The sequence below is a fragment of the Hypanus sabinus genome, chromosome 19 (assembly GCF_030144855.1).
Source record: "Hypanus sabinus isolate sHypSab1 chromosome 19, sHypSab1.hap1, whole genome shotgun sequence".
NCBI lineage: Eukaryota > Metazoa > Chordata > Chondrichthyes > Myliobatiformes > Dasyatidae > Hypanus > Hypanus sabinus.
Genome location: NC_082724.1, coordinates 64,060,875 through 64,082,989, shown reverse-complemented (window position 1 = coordinate 64,082,989; position 22,115 = coordinate 64,060,875). Strand labels below are relative to the sequence as shown.

General features: G+C 43.8%; 1 protein-coding gene across 1 annotated transcript in view; it reads right to left on the bottom strand.

Annotated features, from left to right (window-relative positions):
• The window catches only part of dock3 (dedicator of cytokinesis 3), a 964,109-nt gene that overhangs the window by 308,376 nt on the left and 633,618 nt on the right, over positions 1-22,115 (bottom strand). The window contains exon 13 of the mRNA XM_059944552.1: positions 11,224-11,312. Coding sequence (XP_059800535.1) covers positions 11,224-11,312 — 89 coding nt within the window. The remainder of the gene's footprint in view (positions 1-11,223; positions 11,313-22,115) is intronic.

Here is a 22,115-nt window from a genome sequence, read left to right as displayed (position 1 = left end):
GTGAACCCAAACGCAGGACATTGGCACGGAGATTGAGTTAGGATGCAGACGAGTGAGTGAGAGTGAATGGCAACCAGGAGGGTGAACAAGAAAGAAAGAGGCGGGCAGAACTTATCTTGACACAGGGCGTTGCTGGTGCTGAACGGCAAACAGGAGACGGGTGGCAGGCAAATCTTATCTTGACACAGAGCATAGAAAGGGAAGCGGCAGACAATACTTTTCTTGACATGGAGAGATGGAGTTACAGAGGTAAACCTCAGTACTGAAGTAAAACTTAGAATACATAATCCTAAGCGGCCGGGAACATTAATTATCACACTGATCAAACAATGATCTGGCAATGAGTGGATGCAAAACTGGGGTTTTTATACTGCAGGTCTTGATGAGAACCAGGTGTGCCGCCATCAAAGGGAATTAGGATAAAATGGGGAATTAACGGTCAGGACGGTGACAATTTCTGGCTTCAAAGTTTAAGAGCAGCCTCCTGAATTGGTTGTATGATAAGTAAAAGAGTACTACCATTTCTTTGGTATCTATCAATGACTTGGATATGGATGTGCTGGGGGAAAGCTCAAGATTTGTACATGACTATCATTCAGTAACTCTTATATCTCTGGTGGATGAAGTGCTTTGAGAGGTTTATTATGGCTAAAACCAACTCAGAAAGGACCTGGAACCACTGCAATTTGCCTTTCACCACAATAGGTCTACAGAGGATACGATCTCATTGGTTCTTTAGGCGGTCTTGGATCACTTGGATTACCTAATACTTCTGAAAGGATGCTGTTTATTGCATACAGCTGAGCATTTAACACGATTACTTCTACAGTTCTGATCAAAAAGCTCCAAAACCTGGGCCTTTGTACCTTCCTCTGCAACTGGATCCTCAACTTCCTCAAATGAAGACCACAGTCTGTGCGGATCGGAAGTATCACCTCCACCTTGCACTCTGGTGCACCTCAAGGATGTGTCCTCTGTTCTCTCTTCACCCATGACTGTATGGCTAGGCACAGCTCAAATGCCAGCTATATATTTGTTGATGACACACTATTGTTGGCAGTATTTCAGATGGTGACGAGAAGGTGTACAGGAATGAGATATATCAGCTAGTAGAGTGGTGTTACAGCAACAACTTTGCACTCAGGAAGGGTAAGATGAGGCAATACACACCAGCTCTAACAGAGGGATCAAAATTAGAAAAGTGAGCAGTTTCAAGATCCTGGGTGTCAACGTATCAGAGGATCTATCTGGGTCCAATATATTGATGCAGTAACAAACAAGGCACAGCGGCAGCTATATTACATCAGGAGTTTGAGGAAATCTGGTATGTTACCAAAGACTCTCGCAAATTTCTACAGATGTACTGTGAAGAGCATTCTGTCTGGCTTAATTACCATCTGATATGGGGGTGGTGGTGGGTGGGTACTGCACAGGACTGAAAGAAGATGCATAAAGTTGTGAACTCAGTCAACTCCATCATTGGTATTAGCCGCTGTAGCATCCAGGAAATTTTCAAGGAGTGATGTTGTAGCAGTGTGCTACAAGCAGCGCTAAAATTACGACACGGAGTCAGTAACTGCAGTCGAAGGAAAAAACTTTATTCGAAGTCCTCAGCCTCACTTTTAAGCCTCCCTCAACCTGCCCCCTGTGGCGCAGAGGCTCCAAAGCTCTGTGCTCGCAAACCCCCGTAGGCTATCTAATTGTGAGCCGGTTCGGATGTGCCAGGAAATGGGTCGCCACATAACCCCCCCCCACCCCAGAACCGGCGATACACCCCCCAATGTCCACAGTCTGGGCCAGAACCTGCTTGGGAGGTCGGCCTCTGCGCTGAGGTGCCGGAAACTCGGCCGGTTGCGCCAGGTCCACATGGGCCGGTTTGAGGCGGTCCACTGTGAAAACCTCCTCTTTCCCCCCAACGTCCAGCACGAACGTGGACCCGTTGTTCCGGAGCACCATAAACGGCCCCTCGTATGGCTGCTGCAGCGGTGGCCGATGCCCGCCCCTTTGTACAAACACAAACTTACAGTTCTGCAGGTCTTTGGGTATGCAGGTCGGGTTCCGCCCGTGCTGTGAAGTGGGTATGGGGTCCAGGTTACCGAGCTTCTCGCGTAGTCTGCCCAGGACTGCTGCGGGATCTTCCTCTTGCCCCCGTTGGGCTGGTAGGAACTCCCCGGGGATGACCAGGGGCGTGCTGTATACCAACTCGGCCGACGAGGCGTGCAGGTTGTCCTTGGGTGCTGTGCGGATGCCGAGTAGGACCCAGGGAAGCTTGTCCGCCCAGTTGGCTCCTCGCAGGCGGGCCATGAGGGCCGACTTCAGGTGACGGTGGAAACGCTCCACTAGCCCGTTCGACTGTGGGTGGTAGGCAGTTGTGAGGTGCAGCTGAGTCCCCAAAAGGCTGGCCATAGCTGACCACAGGCTGGAGGTGAACTGGGCGCCTCTGTCAGAGGTAATGTGGGCCGGTACACCAAAGCGAGATATCCAGGTGGTGATCAGGGCTCGGGCGCAAGATTCGGAGGTGGTGTCGGTGAGCGGGACCGCCTCTGGCCATCTTGTGAACTGGTCCACGATAGTCAGGAGGTGCCGCGCTCCACGTGACACTGGCAGGGGGCCCACGATATCCACATGAATGTGGTCGAAACGTCGGTGGGCGGGATGGAACTGCTGCGGTGGGGCTTTGGTGTGCCGCTGCACCTTGGCCGTCTGGCAGTGCATGCACGTTTTGGCCCATTCACTGACCTGTTTGCGGAGTCCGTGCCAAACGAATCTGCTGGAAACCATCCGGACAGTTGTCCGGATGGAGGGATGCGCCAAGTTATGAATGGAGTCGAAAACACGGCGCCGCCAGGCTGTCGGGACGACGGGACGGGGCTGGCCGGTGGCGACATCACAGAGAAGGGTCCTCTCACCTGGGCCTACGGGGAGGTCCTGGAGCTGCAAACCGGAGACTGCGGTTCTGTAACTCGGAATCTCCTCATCCCTGCTGCGCCTCTGCCAGTGCCTCAAAGTCTACCCCTTGGGAAAGGGCATGAACGGTAGGGCGAGAGAGCGCATCCGCCACGACATTGTCCTTACCCGAGACATGCCGGACATCCGTCGTGTATTCAGAGATGTAGGACAGGTGGCGTTGCTGGCGGGACGACCAGGGGTCGGACGCTTTCGTAAACGCAAAGGTAAGCGGTTTGTGGTCCGTGAACGCGGTGAAGGGCCGACCTTCTAGGAAGTACCTGAAATGCCGGATTGCCAGGTAGAGCACCAACAGTTCCCGGTCGAAAGCACTGTACTTGAGCTCGGGTGGCCGCAGGTGTTTGCTGAAAAACGCCAGGGGTTGCCAGCGACCTGCAATGAGTTGCTCCAGCACCCCACCGACTGCCGTGTTAGATGTGTCCACTGTGAGGGCGGTAGGGGCGTCCATTCTGGGATGTACTAGCATTGCGGTGTTCGCCAAAGCTTCCTTCGTTTGAAAGAAAGCGGCGGTGGACTCCTCGTCCCAGGCAATGTCCTTGCTCGGACCCGACATCAGGGCGAACAGGGGGCGCATGATCCGGGCAGCTGAAGGGAGGAAGCGGTGGTAGAAATTGACCATACCTACGAATTCCTGAAGGCCTTTGATCGTGGTGGGTCGGGGAAAGTGGCGGACCGCATCTACCTTAGCGGGCAGAGGGGTTGCCCTGTCTTTAGTAATCCTGTGGCCTAGGAAGTCAATGGTATCGAGTCCAAACTGGCATTTGGCGGGGTTGATTGTAAGACCGTACTCACTCAGTCGGGCGCAGAGTTGACGGAGGTGGGACAGATGCTCCTGACGACTGCTGCTGGCTATGAGGATGTCATCCAAATAGATGAACGCGAAGTCCAGGTCCTGTCCCACCGCGTCCATTAACCGCTGGAACGTCTGTGCGGCATTCTTCAGGCCGAACAGCATGCGGAGGAACTCAAAAAGGCCAAACGGGGTGATGAGAGCCGTTTTGGGGACGTCGTCAGGATGCATCGGGATTTGATGGTACCCTCGGACAAGGTCTACCTCGGAGAAGATCCGTGCGCCGTGCAGGTTTGCTGCAAAGTCCTGAATGTGCGGCACAGGGTAGCGGTCCAGTGTGGTAGCCTCGTTCAGCCTGCGGTAGTCGCCGCACGGTCTCCAGCCTCCCGTCGCTTTGGGCACCATGTGCAGGGGGGAGGCCCATGGGCTGTCGGACCGCCGGATGATCCCCAATTCCTCCATCCTCTGGAACTCCTCCTTCGCCAGTCGGAGCTTGTCCGGGGGGAGCTGCCGAGCGCGGGCGTGGAGGGGTGGTCCCTGGGTCGGGATGTGGTGCTGTAGGCCGTGTCTGGGCATGGCCGCTGTGAACTGCGGTGCCAGAACCGATGGGAAATCCGCCAGGACCCTGGTGAAGTCGTTGTCGGACAGCTTGATGGAGCCGAGGTGAGGGGCTGGCAACTGGGCTGCACCCAGGGAGAACGTCTGAAAGGTCTCGGCGTGTACCAGTCTCTTCCTGGGCAGGTCAACCAATAGGCTGTGAGCTCGCAAAAAATCCGCACCCAGAAGCGGTTGGGCTACGGCGGCCAGTGTAAAGTCCCACGTGAACTGGCTGGAGCCGAACTGTAGCTGCACCTGATGGGTGCCATAGGTCCTTACTGTGCTGCCGTTCACGGCCCTCAGGGGGGGACCCGGTGCCCTGCTGCAGGTGTCGTAACTCGTCGGAGGTAAAACGCTGATCTCGGCCCCAGTATCGACCAAAAACCGGCGTCCCGATCTTCTATCCCACACATACAGGAGGCTATCCCGATGGCCAGCCGCCGTAGCCATCAGCGGCGGCTGGCCCTGGCGTTTCCCGGGAACTTGCAGGGCGGTAGAAGCACCAGTGTTCATTGGGCCGGGGGTTGGCGGGCTCTGCGGCCGGGCCTGGACTGGTTTGCTGCTGGGAGCGTGGCTGGGAGATCTGTGCGATGGACACCCCGCTCACCTTTTTGGCGTTCCACAGCAAGTCCGCCCGGGCTGCCACCTTCCGGGGGTCACTGAAATCCGCGTCGGACAGCAGCAGGCATATGTCCTCGGGCAGCTGCTCCAGGAATGCCTGCTCAAACATGAGGCAGGGTGTGTGTCCGTCGGCTAGAGACAACATCTCATTCATTAAAGCCGATGGAGGTCTGTCGCCCAAGCCATCCAGGTGCAGTAAGCGGGCAGCCCGCTCGCGCCGTGAGAGTCCGAAAGTCCTGAGGAGCAGGGCTTTGAATTCCGTGTACTTGCCATCTGCCGGGGGCGAATGTACGAACTCCGCGACCTGGGCCGCTGTGTCCTGGTCGAGGGAGCTCACCACGTAGTAGTAGCGGGTGTCTTCTGAGGTGATCTGGCGAACGTGGAATTGGGCTTCGGCTTGCTGGAACCATAGGTTCGGTCGCTGTGTCCAGAAACCTGGCAGTTTCAACGAAACCGCATGAACAGAGGCGGCGTCGGTCATTTCTGGTCCAAAAATCGTTTGGACCATCAGTGTCACCAATGTAGCGCTGTGCTACACGCAGCACTAAAATTACGACACGGAGTCGGTAACTGCAGTCGAAGGAAAAAACTTTATTCGAAATCCTGAGCCTCACTTTTAAGCCTCCCTCAACCTGCCCCCCGTAGTGCAGAGACTCCAAAGCTCTGTGCTCGCAAACCCCCGTAGGCTATCTAATTGTGAGCCGGTTTGGATGTGCCAGGAAATGGGTCGCCACATAGTCTCAAAAAGGTGGCATCCATCATTAAGGACCTCCATCACCCAGGACATAACCTTTTCTCATTGCTACCAGCAGGAAGAAAGTATAGCAGCCTGAAGGCATGCACTCAATGATTCAGGAACAGTTTCTTCCCCTCTGCCAGCAAGTTTCTGAATGGACACTGAAAGCATGAGCACTACCTCACTACTTTTTAAATTTGTTTATTTTTTATTTATATATAAACCTCTCAACCTCTCACTGTTATGGGTGGGAAGTTCCCAGTTGTTTCAAAAAGGCAACAAATATACCAGTGCCTAAGAAGATTAATGTGAGCTGCCTTAATGACTATCGCCCAGTAGCTCTCACATCTACAGTGATCAAATGCATTGAGAGGTTGGTCATGACTAGACTGAACTCCTGTCTCAGCAAGGACCTGGACCTACTGCAATTTGCATATTGCAAATGCAATCTCAATGGCTTTTCACACAGCCTTAGACCACCTGGACAATGTAAGCACCTATGTCAGGATGCTGTTCATTGACTGTATCTTAGCATTTAATACCTTAATTCCCAGAATCCTTATTGTTACAGAATCTGGGCCTCTGTACCTCTCTCTGCAATTGGATCCTTGACTTTCTAACCGGAAGACCACAATCTGTGCGAATTGGTGATAATATCTCCTCCTCGCTGACGATCAACACTGGTGCACCTCTGGAGTGCGTTCTTGGCCCACTGCTCTACTCTCTCTATACCCATGACTATGTGGCTAGGCATAGCTCAAATACCATCTATAAATTTGCTGTAATACAACCATTGTTGGTAGAATCTCAGATGGAGAAGAGAGGGTGTAGAGAAGCAAAATATGCCAACTAGTGAAGTGGTGTTGCAGCAACAACCTTGCACTTAATGTCAGTAAGATGAAAGAGCTGATTGTGGACTTCAGGAAGGGTAAGATGAAGGAACACATACCAATCCTCATAGAGGGATCAGAAGTGGAGTGAGTGAGCAGCTTCAAGTTCCTGGGAGTCAAGATCTCTGAGGATTTAACCTGGTCCCATCATATCGATGCAGTTATAAAGAAGGCAAGACAGCGACTATACTTCATTAGGGGTTTAAAGAGATTTAGTATGTCAACAAAAACACTCAAAAACTTCTATAGTTGTACTGTGAAGAGCATTCTGACAGGCTGTATCACTGTCACGTATGGGGGAGGGGGAGCTACTGCACAGGACTGAAAAAAACTGCAGAGGGTCGTAAATTTAGTCAGATCCATCTTACTTACTAGCTTACAAAGTACCCAGGACATCTTCAAGGAGCGGTGTCTCAGAAAGGGAGCTTCCATTATTAAGGACCTCCAGCACCCAGGACATGCCCTTTTCTCACTGTTACCATCAGGTAGGAGATACAGAAGCCTGAAGGCATATACTCAGCGATTCAGGAACAGTTTCTTCCCATCTGCCATCTAATTCCTAAATGGACATTGAACCCATGAACACTACCTCACTTTTTAAATAAATATTATTTCTTTTTTTGCCCAAATTTTAATCCATTCAATATGCATATACTGTAATTTATTTATTTATTCTTCTATATTAAGTATTGTATTGAACTGCTGCCGCTAAGTTAACAAATTTTATGACACATACTGGTGATAATAAACTTGATTCTGATTCTACAAACACTTGCATATTTACGAATAATTCACAGTTTTTATTGTTACGTAATGCAGTGTATCATTGCCACAAAAACAATAAATTTCACGACATATGATGGTGATATTAAACCTGATTCTGATATGAAACTAACAATATAAAAGAAGATTGCAGAAGTTTTTTTAAAGATTCATAAAGGGTACTAGAGAGGTAAGAATTGACATTAAACCACTTGACAATGAGGTTGGAGAAGCAAAAATGGAAAACAGGGGAATGGTGGAGGAGCGTCAGTGCTTACAGTGGAAGACATCAGGAACATGCCAGAAAATCAAGAGAGTCAGAGAGCAGAGATGAATGCCGGGGGCATTACTAAGGAGTAAGTTCTGAGGAAACTGAAAGCCAGAAGGTGGATGAATGACATATATCGGATGGACTACACCTCTGAAAGAGGTGGATGAACAGATTATTAGTGATCTTTCAATAATCACCAGAATCAGAGAGGTCCCAGAGGACTGGAAAATTACAAATATGAAATCCACATCCATTGTTTTGGAGGGAGAGAGACAAACTGAGTTTGAACAGCATTTCAGAAAATACTGAAAAGATATTCAACAGAGAACATATACCGAAGAAAAGGTAACTCTTCTAGGGATGACATTCGTAACAGCAATATACAACAACCGACAAGCCACGTTGAGCTTGTATCTTGTAAAAAACAGGAGGAGCATCATTATGGGGACTTGAGTGGCTGAGACAACTGCAACTTAATTGGAAATCCATCCACGATTTGTATGATACATCCCCTGCAGTAGAATCAACTGTAAGTGAAAAGTAAGGTCCTGGATGATGCCACAACAGTGGTCAAGGTTGGCACTGGAAAACACAAATATGTCAAGGGAAAAATAGTGTTAAATGAAAACGCTACATCCAAATTTTACAAAGCCCATCTGCTTCCTTATACCATCTGTTATAAAGTATTACTAAGGAGTAAGTTCTGAGGAAACTGAAAGCCAGAAGGTGGATGAATAACATATATCGGATGGACTACACCTCTGAAAGAGGTGGATGGACAGATTAGTAGTGACCTTTCAATAATCACCAGAATCAGAGAGGTCCCAGAGGACTGGAAAATTACAAATATGAAATCCACATCCACTGTTTAGGAGGGAGAGAGACAAACTGAGTTTGAACAGCATTTCAAAAATACTGAAAAGATATTCAACAGAGAACATATACTGAAGAAAAGGTAACTCTTCTAGGGATGAACACAAATATGTCAAGGGAAAAATAGTGTTAAATGAAAATGCTACATCCAAATTTTACAAAGCCCATCTGCTTCCTTATACCATCTGTTATAAAGTAGCCAGTGAGCTAAATTGTATGGAGGCTGAAGGAATTCTTTCCTAGTTTGAGTGGAGTCTATGGGCAACACCAGTGGTCCCAGTAGACAAAGAATGGGTCTGTCAGGATCTGTAGTAATCTTAAGGTCACCATCAACCCATTACTAAAAGTAGATCATTTACCCTCTGCACATGATGGAGGATATTGAATCTTTGCAAAACTTTCTGGAAGAAAACATTTCAGCAGAGTTTTCCTTTCAATTAGTTTTATGTTTTAGGGAAACATACAATACAAAACATTCAATATGTACTTTGATAATAAATATACTTTGAACTTTAATTGTCCTCATTTGAAAATATTTCTCGATCATTGCTGTGTCAGTATCCTGATATCCTCAACCTAACAACAGGTTTCACCAAATTGACTGTATTAGTTCTGATTATAGAAACATAGAAAACCTACAGCACAATACAGTAACAATTACGGCTACTGTTCAAGGGTAATTAACAATATGCTATCAATACCAAAGTTCATTTTGTGAATGAGTAAGTTTGTCTGAGTCCCCTAATTGGTTCGAGGTCAACCAATTTCAGGAAGCTTGGAGGCAGTCTCCCTATAACCATAAGACATAGGAGCAGAATTAGGCCATTCAGCCCATCAAGTCAGCTCCGTCATTCCATCATGGCTGATCCCGGATCCCACTCAACCCCATACACCTGCCTTCTCGCCATATCCTTTAATGCCCTGACTGGTCAGGAAACAATCAACTTCCACCCTAAATATATGCACGGACTTGGCTTCCACTACAGTCAGTGACAGAGCATTCCACAGATTTACTACACTTTGGTTAAAATAAAATCCTCCTTACCTCATTCTAAAAGGTTCCTTCCCACCCCCCCACCCCCCAATTTTGAGGCTGTGCCCTCTAGTTCTGGAAACCCCCCACCATAGGAAACATCCTCTCCACATCCACTGTATCTAGTCCTTTCAACATTCATTAAGTTTCAATGAGGTCCCCTTCACGTCCTTCTGAATTCCAGACAGTACAGGCCCAAAGCTGCCAAACGCTCTTCATATGTTAACCCCTGCATTCCTGTAATCATCTTTGTGAACCTCCTCTGGACTCTCTCCAGTGACAACACATTCCTTCTGAAATATGGGGCCAAAACTGTTGACAGTACTCCAAGGGTGGCCTGACCAGTGTCTTATAAAGGCTCAGCATTATCTCCTTGCTTTTATATTTTATTTCCCTTGAAATAAATGCCAACATTGCATCTGCCTTCTTTACCACAGACTCAACCTGTAAACTAACCTTCTGGCAGTTTCTCATGAGGACTCCTAAGTCCCTCTGCACCTCTGACGTTTGAACCTTCTCCCCATTTAGATGATAGTCCACACTATTATTCTTTCTACCAAAATGCATTATCATACATTTCCCAACACTGTATTCCATCTGCCACTTTTTTGCCCATTCTTCCAATTTGTCAAAGTCCAGCTGCAATCACATTGCTTCCTCAGCACTACCTAACCCCCACCTATCTTTGTAAATAACTCTGCCACAAAGCCATCAATTCCATTATTTAAATCATTGACAATCAATGTGAAAAGCAGCGGTCCCAATACTGACCCCTGAGGAACATTATTAGTCACTAGCAGCCAACCAGAAAAGATTTCCCTTTACAGAAACCATGCTGACTTTGACTTATTTTATCATTAGTCTCCAAGTACCTTGAAATCTCGTCCTTAATAATAGACTCCAACACTTTCCCAACCACTGAGGTTAGGCTAACTGGCCTATAATTTCCTTTCTTTTGCCTTCCTCCCTTCTTAAAGAGTGGAGTGACATTTACAAACTTCCTGTCTTCCAGGACCATACCAGAATCAAGTGATTCTTGAAAGATCATCCATTATCTCTTCAGCAACCTCTCTCAGGACTCTGGGACGTTGTCCATCTGGCCCAGGTGACTTATCCACCTTAATACCTTTGAGTTTGCCTAGCACTTTTTCCTTTGTAATAGCAAAGGCTTTCACTCCTGCTCGCAGACACTCACGGATGTCTGGCACACTGCTATTGTCTTCCACAGTGAAGACATTTGCAAAGTATCCATTAAGTTCATCTGCCATTTCTTTGTCCCCCATTACTACCTCAGCAGCATCAAAAGCATTGTAGGATTTATTATGATTGCACTCCCGATGTGTCTCTGAGACTAGATGCTGTGGCTACTCCTACTTAACAATGACAGCACCTTAAAAGTACTCATTATTTCAAAATTATAACTTCATTCCTTCACCTGATTTATTATTTCAATTAGTGGAAAGTGAAATGATGTAATATTTTTCACTATCAACAACTTACAATAATTTTAAAGGGTGATTGTTTGAGCTATGTTTACTGTAGAGAAGCTGTCATTTAATTCCAAACTATAAGACAGAAATGGAATACAATATGCAAAAACAGAATTTCTGCTATGTACAAAATTTTGGTGGCATAGGTTTATGACAAAAAAAGATGAAACCACATGAACAAGATACAATTTACCATAATTTGAGCTGGCTGCGGTGTATTTGTTGCTGGATTTACGAATTATATTTTCATGGATTTGATGCCACTCATTCTCATTATTGCATCTGTTCAAAGAAAACACACGGAAAATAAGGCATTATAAATCTTTTCTTAGTCAGCAGAAGACAGTCAAAGACTTGTACAAAAGCACAATATACCTTTTCAACCAAGTATTAAAATATTCACAATAGTTCAAGATCTGTTTCATAGTGAATTAAAGCTTGGCATCAACTACAGTACATAGAGGCACAATGCTCCAGATGTGTAAAAGCTCAATGTTCTATAGCAGATTGAAACAAACTATTATTTACACACATCATGGAGTCTATGGTAATGATATGTAGTGAATAGTCAAAAATATTCATCAGTTCCAAAAATTCATGTTCAATTGTACCTCCAGAAACATAATTTTAAAACAGATTTGTTCCCACTGAGGAAGTTAACAGTTGCAACCTTCAAATCATTGGCAGGAACTTGGAGCATTTCTGGCAATGGAATTGGGAATGAACTTTAAATAAACTCTCTATAAGAGCTGTATTACATTTTGTTTTCATTGTGAATTGCGCATATCCATGAGTGTAAAAAAATATAGATCATGGTTGGGCCCTAATCTTAGATTAACATGACAATACCTCCTTTCCTCTCAAGTAATAATGGGCATTAAAAAAAACAAAGGGACACCTGTAGTTATAATGTTGATCTCTGCATGAAAGTTAACGAAGTAATGCTTGAGGCAAAAACATTTTTACATTTAATTAAATTTATAAATGAAAGCTATTTTCCCTTTGGATATTGTTAAAACTGCCAATTATGGCTGAGTTACAGTTTTTGTCAGAGGACATCAGGAGGAGGGAAAAACATTCATTAAATGATCTATAGGGGAGAATCTACTGGTAACTAATTACGTATTTTAGTCACAGAATCACAGAATGCTTTGATAAGACATAAGAAATAGGAGCAGGAATAGTCCATCAGGCCCGTCGAGCATGCTTTGCCATTCAATAAGATCTGGCCTTTCCACCTACCTGCTCTTTCTCCATAACCCTTAATTCCCCTACTATGCAAAAATCTATCCAACCTTGTCTTAAATATAGTTACTGAGGCAGCCTTCACTGCTTCATTGGGCAGAGAATTCCACAGATTCATCACCCTCTGGGAAAAAGTTATTCCTTTTTATTTCCGTCCTAAATCTACTCCCTCAAATCTTGAAGGTATGTCCCCTAATTCTAGTCTCAGCTACCAGTGGAAACAATTTTCCTGCCTCTCTTATCTGTCCCCTTCATAAGTTTATATGTTTTTATACAATTTCCTCTCACTCTTCTGAATTCCAGTGTGTATAGGCCCGTGCGACTCAATCTCTCCTCGTAGTCTCATCCCCTCATTTCAGGAATTCATTGCGGATTTCTGGATGTGCATCACTCCCAAGTTCCTGCCAAATAGCATCACAATTAAATATTTTCCCATGCCACACACACACAAAATGCTGGAGGAACTCAGCAGATCAGATAGCATCTATGGAAATGAATTAACAGTTGATGTTTTGGGCCAATACCCTTCATCAGGACTGGAAAGGAAGGGTGAAGGTATCAGAATAAGAAGGTGGGGCAAGGGGAAGGAGAACAAGCAAGAAGGGGAAAGATGAAACCAGGTGGGTGGGGGAGGGAGATAAATTAAGAAGCTGAAGGTAATAGTAGGAAAATGTAAAGGGCTGGAGAAGAAGGAATCTGATAGGAGTGGAGAGTGGACTACAGGGAAAAAAGATCAGAAAAGAAGAAGGGCACCAGGGGAAGTGATGGACAGGTGAGGTGAAGAGGTAAGAGGCCAGAGTGGGGAATTGAAGAAGAAGGGAAAATTACTGGAAGTTGGAGAAATAGCTGTTAAATCCATCAGGTTGGAGACTACTTAGATGGAATATGAAGTATTGCTGCTACAACCTCAGACTGCCTCAACATGGCAGAAGAAGAATTCATGGACCGACATGTAAGAAAGGGAGCAGGGATAGGATCTAAAATGGTTGGCCACCAGGAAATCCTGTTTCTTGCAGATTGAGAAGAGGTGCTTGGCAAAGTGGATTCCAATTAATGTGGAGTAGCCCTGACAGTAGATGACCCTAACAGATTCACAGGTAAGGTGTTGACTCACCTGGAAGGACTGTCTGGGGCTCTGAAGGGAGGTGAGAGAGGATGTGAATGGGGAGGATAAGAGGAACTTCATCCTTGTACAGCAGCAGGAGGATGGAGTAAGCACAGATATCCAGGAAATGGAGGATATGTGGGTGGGCACAGGATCAATAGTGGGCAAATGGAAACTCTGCGCTTTGAAGATGGAGGACATTTCTGCTGTCCTGGAAAGGAAAACCTCATCTTGGGAACAGATGTGGTGAAGACAAAGGAAATGGGAAAAGAAAATGGCATTTTTACAGGAGACAGGGTGGGAAGAGGTATAGTCAAGATAGCTATGGGAATCAGGAGGTTTATAAAAGATATTGGTAGACAGTTTGTCTTGAGAGATGGAGACAGAGGTTGACTAAGAGTAGAGAGATGTCAGAAATGTACTTTTTCTCAGTTGGTCCATTTATCTTCACCTATCACCCCCTCAGCCTTTGCACCCAACACATCATTTTCCACAACTTCTGCCATCTTCTCTGGGATCCTACCACTAAACACATCTTTACCTCACCATACCCCCAATTCTCCACTTTCTGCAGGGACAGTTCCTCCCGTGATTCTCTTGTCCATTCATCCCTCCACACTAATCTTCCACCTGACACTCAACCCTGAAAGCAGCAGAAGTACTCATTCACTGATTTTGATGACATAACTTTTGTGGTCAATTCTGCAGATGATATGAAGATAAATGGAGGGGTAAGTAGTATTGAGGAAGCAGGGAATCTGCAGAAGGACTCAAGGCAGATTGGGAGAATGGGCAAAGAAGAGGCAGATGAAATACAGTGTGGGGAAGTGTATGGTCATGTACTTTGGTAGAAAGAATAAAGGCGTAGACTATTTTTAAGCAGGGAGAAATTCAAAAATCAGAGGTGCTGAGGGACTTGGGAGTCCTTGTGCAGAATTTCCTAAAACTAGCAGGTTGAATCAATGGTAAGGAAGGCAAATGCAATGCTAGCATTCATTTCAAGACAACTAGAACATAAGAGTAGGATGTAATACTGAGGCTTTATAAGATACTCATCAAGCCCCACTTGTGGGGCATTGTGAGCAGTTTTGAGCCCCTTATCTAGGAAAAGATTTGCTGGTATTGAAGAGGGTTCGGAGGAGGTTACAAGAATGATTCTGGAAATAAAAGGTTTAATGTATGAGGAGTGTTTGATGGATATGGGCCTCTAGTCACTGGAATTTAGAAGAATGGTGGGCAAGGGTGGTATCTCATTGAAACCGATAGAATATTGAAAGGCCTAGACTGAGTGAAAGTGGAAAGGATGTTTCTTATAGTGGGTGAGTTTAAGACTAGAGGGCACAGCCTCAGAGTAGAGGGTCGTCCATTTAGAATAGAGATGCTTACGAATTTCTTTAATCAGAAGGTGGTGAATCTGTAAAATTCTTTGCCACATTTGGCTGTGGAAGCCAAGTCATTTAAAGCAGAGGTTGAGAGGTTATTGGTTAGTCAGGATATCAAAAGTTATGGGCAGAAGGCAGGAAGTTGCAGTTGAGAAGGCAATAAATCAGTCGTGATTGAATGATGGAGTAGACTCGATGGGATAAATGGCCTCATTCTACTACTATGTCTTATGTTTATAAAATACTTTCCCACACTGTGTTATCCGCTCCCTCTCCAAGTCTATGATAAAGGTCAGGGATTTGTTGTCACTCTCTCCAAAATGTTTACCCACCATGAGAGTATGGCCTCTCTACATATTGTGTCAAGAATCTGGACACACCCATAATAAATTCTGCCTTATCTAAACCTTTTGCACTGAGGAACCTTTTGCACAGTGTTAGGAAAGTTGAAGTCACCCATGACAATAACCCTATTATCTTTGCATTTTTCCAAATTCTGCCTCCCAATCTGCACCTCAGTGTCTGTGTTGATACTGGGGGGCCTCTAGAACTCTCCCAATTGAATTGCCTTCCTGTTTCTTATTTCCACTCACATTGACTCCGGAGAAAATCCCTCCATGACCTCCTTGTTTTCTACAGCTGTGATTCTAACTCTGATTAGCAATGCCACTTCCACACCTCTTTTACCTCCCTCCCTGTCCCTTTTGAAATATCTAAGTCCCAGAACATCCTGCAGGCATTCCGCCCTTGTTACAGCCAAGTCTTTATAATGGCCACAATGTCAGAGCTGAGTGCTCAGTACACAGAGCTATACGGTGTGTCAGGAACACATATTTCCTGGACACATATTCATCATCCTGATACTTCTTGTATTAAAATCAATACATTTCTACCTATCAAACTGACCACAATTATGTCCTTTCCCCTGCTTATCCTTCCTCACAGTCTTCTGCAGGTTACTTCTACCTTTACACCAACTGTCTGTTCTTCTGACCTGCCACTCTGGTTCCCATCCTTCTACCAAACTGGTTTTACCTTCCCCAACAGCTCTAGCAAACCTGCCCACAAGGACAGATCTTACCTGTCCCTTTAGTACCTTCCCCAGAAGAAATCCCAGTAACCCACAAATTTGAAACTGTGCACCCTAAAACAATTCTTCAGTTACACATTCATCTGCCAAGTCACAAATAAGAGAAAACCTGCAGATGCTGGAAATCTGAGCAACACACAAAATGCTGGATGAGCTCAGCAGGCCAAGCAGCATCTTTGGAAAAAAGCACTGTCGATGTTTTGGGCTGAAACCGTCAACTGTAAACGTCAACTGTACTTATTTTTTCCATAGATGCTGCCTGGCCTGTTAAGTTCCTCCAGCATTTTGTGTGTGTGTTGCATCTGCCAAATCATTCTGTTCTTACTCTTACTGGTGTGTGGCAGAGGCAACAATCTAGAGATTATTACTCTTGAGGTCCTGCTTTTCAGCTTCCTATCCAACTCCCTATAGTCCCTTTTTAGTGCAGGGTACAGGTGTCCTCTGCTTTATGAATGTTTGCTTTACGCCACTTCGCTTTTACAAAAGACCTACATTAGTAACCTGTTTTCGCATTACAAAGAGGATTTTCGCTTTTACAAAAGTTTTTCCCATATAAATTAATGGTTGTTCACTTTACGCCATTTCGGCCTTAAGGAAGATTTCATATTATGCTCTACCTTTGTAAAGGGGGGAACACCTGTACTTCTACAGCTGACCCCTCATTAGCAAGTACATTACTGGGGATTCTGCTGGGTGGAGACCAAGCAGAGCCCTTTTCCTATTCCTACCTACCTAAATCAGGATCTTCTGGCTGCTCACCCTTCCCCTTTATAATGCTGAGGATCTGATTTGAGATATCCCTGATACCTTTTGCAAATCTCTGTCACAAAATATCCTGCATGTTTTCCTACTTACTCAATCCCCTATCACCTCATCTCCCCTCTTCCCTTCTGAGCCACTCAGCTAGATTCAGTGCCAGAGGTTTGATCTCTATGACTTTCCTTGGCTACATCTTTCTCCTCAAAGTGGTACTTGTTATTGAGGGGACAGAGGCACCTTGCACTGGCTGTTTATCTCCTTTCCTTCTACTGACAGTCACCCAGTTACCCTTACCCTGCATTGTAGATGTGACTACTTCCATCTTGCTCTTATCTATCACCTCCTCCTTCTTCTGAACAAGCTAAAGGTCACTCAACTCTAGTTCCAGTTCCCTAATACGATGCATAAAAACTGCAGCTGGATGCACGTCTTGCAGGTGTAGTCATCCTGGACACTGGAGGTCTCCCTGTCTTCCTACATCCTGCAAGAGGAGCATTTCACTGTCTGAATTGGCATTTCCATAGCTCCAACTGTGCAGAAAGAAAGAAAGAAATTTACCTCACCCATCTTCTCTACTTGCTGAAGCCCTCTTGAACCAAAGCCTCAAGTTTGGCCCTCTAACACTGGCCTATTTATGCAATGGCCACTCCACTTAAGACTAACTTATTTTTATTGGCCTTTGCTAATCGCCTAATAAACCAAATGATCTTAAGCCTGCTGAAAAAATGATCTCTTCCCTCAGCACAGTAACATTTACACAAATCAAAGTGTTTATTTCTACTGATTTTGAATTCCTGTTTTTTAAAATATATTTTTTTCCAAATCATCCACTCACTTTTGTTCGTCATCTTTGTTCTATGTCTCATATTTTTTGATGTCACCAATAGGAACAGATATTTAATACCTGCCTGCCCTTTCCCTCCACAATTTTAAAAATCTCATCCAGATCTGTTCCATTGTAAGGAAAATTGCTTCAGCTTCTCCAGTCTATCCACATAACATTTTGCAAAGATCTATCATGACTTACTTGCTCTTGTATTCTATATTTCTATTTATAAAAAAAGAGTTCTATATTTGTTTTATTTCACTTTCTCAACGTTCTGTTACTTACAATATAGTATATACCCAAGACACGCAGTTCTTGTATTCACTTTAGAAGAGTATGTCCTCTAGTATATATTTTCTTCTTATCATTCACAATTCACAGCAATAAATGTCACCTGCCACTGACCTGGCAACTGATCCATCTTTACTATCTTCTTCACAGTTAAAGTACTTTACTATCCTCCACACCCTCAAGTACTGTGTCATCAGCAAATTTGGAGAATGTCCTGTACACCAAAGTCCAATTCATTAGTATATTAAGAAAAGCTGTGACTTGGTATAATTTGTGGCAAATCTACTATACAATTCCTTTGAAGCTGAATAATGACATCATTTTTACTACTGTTTACTATTATTTACTGAATGGTTTTCAGTCTTGAAAACAAGCCCCTTATAGATATCCAATTTTACCACATCACCACCATTTGGAAAGTTGAAGTTGTCATTACCACAATCCAGTTTCCCTTTGCATTTGTTCCACAATAATTAGAAACCTTTAGAATAGTTCTAGTTGTCCCTCTAATTTTTAAACTTCCAAACAAGTAGATTTCAAAGGGTCTAGATGGATTCTATTCTTGAAAATAAAAAAAAAACTGCAGATGCTGGAAATTCAAATATAAATAGGAAATGCTAGAAATATTCAGGAAACTGGGCAGCCTCTGTGGAAAACAAGCTGAGTTGATGTTTCTAGTTGAAGAGTCTTTGTAAAGGTGGATTATTCTTGATCATTCCAGGACATGATCTCTTCCCTCAGCACAGTAACATTTACACAAATCAAAGTGTTTATTTCTACTGATTTTGAATTCCTGTTTTTTAAAATATATTTTTTTCCAAATCATTTAAATCTGTTTTAGGATCTCAATTGATAATAACGTTAACCACAAGTTCTGGTTTATCCTTTTCCAAAATGTTCTGCACCTGCTCAGTAGTGTTTTGAACCCTGGCACCAAGGAGGCAATTGACCATTCTGGAACTAAGTCTACAACCATACATGTCTGATCCCCTAACTATAGAGCCTTCCTTAACAATTGGGCTCTTAAAGTTTCTCCTCCGTCAATGCATAGCTGAGCCACTCATGGTGCTTTAATTTTGTCTCCGACTATATAACCCAGGGGAATACGCTCCAACACCAGTACTGATGAGAAGACAGTTCACACTCAAAGGTCTCCTGAACTAACTGCATGCACTTTTTTCAGATTCAGATTCAGCTTCATTTATCACATGCATATCATAACTTACATACAATGAAAGATGTAATTTGCATTAATAACAATTACACCCAAGGATGTGCTGGGGTAGACTGTAAGTGTTGCCACACATTCTGGCGCCAACACAGTATAACCATAATGATCAGAAGAGCACAAGTAGCAAGAACAACAACAGAACAAAACAAGACCCTTTCTCATCCTCCCACCCCATTATACACACAGGCCTCTAACCTCAGTGCAGCCTACCTCTTGGCCTCCTCACTTTTCTTTGTTTAATGGTAACCCATATTCTTCTGTGCTAGTACTAGGTGACTATATTCTAAAATGTACCATTCATAAAATGCTCAGCCTGAACTGACACTCAACCTAAAAATATGACTCAACTGTCCAGTACAAGAAAAAGAAGAAATATTCTTCTGTTTGATGGAGGTAAAAACAATGGCAAATATATCCATCAGCCTTACAACAAATTATGAATTTCATAAAATAAAATATCAAGTATCAGAAAGTTTCTGTTTTTGAAGATTGAAAATTTGAAGTTTTTGAAAATTGTCATCAGAATCAGGTTTAATATCACTGACATGGTGTCGTGAACTGGGTTAACTTTGCAGCAGCAGTACAATGCAATATATGATAATTAAGAGAGAAAACTGTGAATTATGGTAAGTAAATAAATAAACACATATATGTATGTATGTACACATAAAAAGTTAAATAAGTAGTGCAAAAAAAGTAGTGAGATAGTGTTCATGGGTTCAGTGTCCATTTAGAAATTGGATGGCAGAGGGGAAGAAGCTGTTACTGAATCGTTGCGTTTGTGCCTTCAGGCTTCTGTACCTCTTTTCTGATAGCAATGAGAAGATGGCAGATACTGGGTGGTGGTAATGATCAATGCCGCCTTTCTGATGCACTGCTTCTTGAAGATGTCCTGGATACCTATGAGGCTAGTACTCAGGATGGAGCTGACTATTTAACAATTCTCTACTTTGATCCTGTGCAGTAGCCCCCCCCCCCCCCACCCCCGTACCAGACAGCGATGCAGTCAGGTAGAATGCTCTCCACAGTAATTCTGTAGGAATTTTTAAGAGCTTTTGCTGACATACCAAAACATATCATTTGTTATTTTCATTTCACTAATTCATTTAATGACTCTAATGACAAATTATATCTTTAAAGCCACTCAAAGCATTGACATGTTAGGTAATGGCTTCATAACAAGCATCTTTCACAGAGGATGACTAGCACAGGAGACCTTCAAAATGACTGTATAAGTATTATCATACCAAATTTGACATGATGAACTAATTTCTTCAAAATTTATTCACTGCATCACTATGACAGTTAATTAGTAATAATTCAGAACTCACTGAGCAACACAGAGGCACAATTTGGTCCTTGTATTGTTTTTAGCATTTTCAATATAATTTACTGTAATGAATACTCTGCCACAAAACTATTTTTAATAAAAATCTATTAAGCAAATAACCTTTCCTATCTGGTCACCCTGTACTTTAATACTATTTTAGCTCACTTTTCACTGAAGGCACATTCTTCTGCAGAACAATCTGGCCAGTACTTGCAGCTTCCAAATTTTATCAGTCAAGTCCTTGGCTGAAACATTAAGATCGGTGCTACTGATTGGGGCACAGAGGCAGTCAGTGCTTGCTAGAAGGAACACTTCAAAAACCTCTTCCACTATGACTCTATCCTTTACTCCATTACACAGTAACATACTTGGGCCTGCCTTGCTGCCACTCCAAACTGACAAGAAGTTGAGAGGTTACATCCTACTCAAAAATAATAAAGTCTCTGTAGCAGTTGGTAAACTGGCTGAAATCTTAAAACTTGGCACTGAAGAGGTTTAGAAAAAAATTACAATCTTCTGGCAGTAGTTAAAAGTAGAAAAATACAGCAGACAACCTCAGAGATGTTATATTCAAATGTATAGCAACTCAAACAGTAGAGTATCCCTGCTGCCTGCCATACAGCAAGTCAGCATGAGGAGCTTCTAGTGGCCCAAGCTCTTGTCTTTAGTGCAGATTCCATTAATCTAGAGTGGTAGTGGATATGATTTTCACTGTGTGGCAACTGAAGAAGAATGGAAAGAGCTGCACGAGCCACTATACATAGCTTTCAATGGAGCTTTTAACTCAATCACTTGGGAGAGATTTCTCAAATGCAGATGAACAGGGTATTTTGTCTCCATGTCATGCTTGCTTTATGATGCCATGTGAGTCATGTTTACTAACAAATGGGTCTACAACAGGCACATCAGTGAAAACTGGTGTCAAACAAGGCCTTGTCAATAGCCCAACATTTTCTCTTCTTTCTGCGCAGAAACAGTACACTTCACTGTTATGTTTTGTAACTCCAAAACGTAAAAAGTAATTGAAAGGAGAACAAGAGAACCACGAATATGAGTCTAATTCAGTTTTTACTTTAAGCAAGGGGTGCATGTAGCATCATGATGTATGCAATTCATGCATTCTCACATATAACCCGCATGCATTATGCAAACAACAAAGAATGCTTAATTAAACAACATATTCACAATATTATTCAAATATTAAATACACAACACTCCTCCCAGCTTAGCTATTAATGGAATGGATCACAACTTATATACACAGACTATATATACATAGACTATACAAAACAACTACTATATGATCATCCAAAGCATAGTAAATTTTAAGTTGTCCCATTCAGGCCTGAAGATTTAATCACAGTGGAGGCTTTCTTATTCTTGTGGGATAATGTCTTTCATGACAAGGGGAATCACTCTGTTTGGCAGGTGAGACTTGTGGCTGAGAACAATCTGAGGTTCTGAGGCCTCCTCTGTGATGGTTGTAGCAGTTGAGTCTGGGATTGCAGGAAGTTGTTCTGACAGTTCTGGTGACCTTTCTTCTTGAACAATTGATCCTGCTCTCAACTGATTGATGTGTTGTCTAGAGATGACATGAGATGCAATCTCCACTGTGTAGAAGAGTGGTCCAGTTCTGTCCTTAATCTTTTCGAGTACAGTACCCACTTTTGTTCATCTCTGCACTCCCTCACCAGGGCTGCTTGTCCCGGAGTGGAACATTGACACTCCTTGTCTGAGAAGCCTTCAATTTGTCTCACTGTTTGTCCTGCATACTTCTTCTGAGATTGGGTTTGAAGAGATCCAAGTATGAACGCAAGGGACAACCT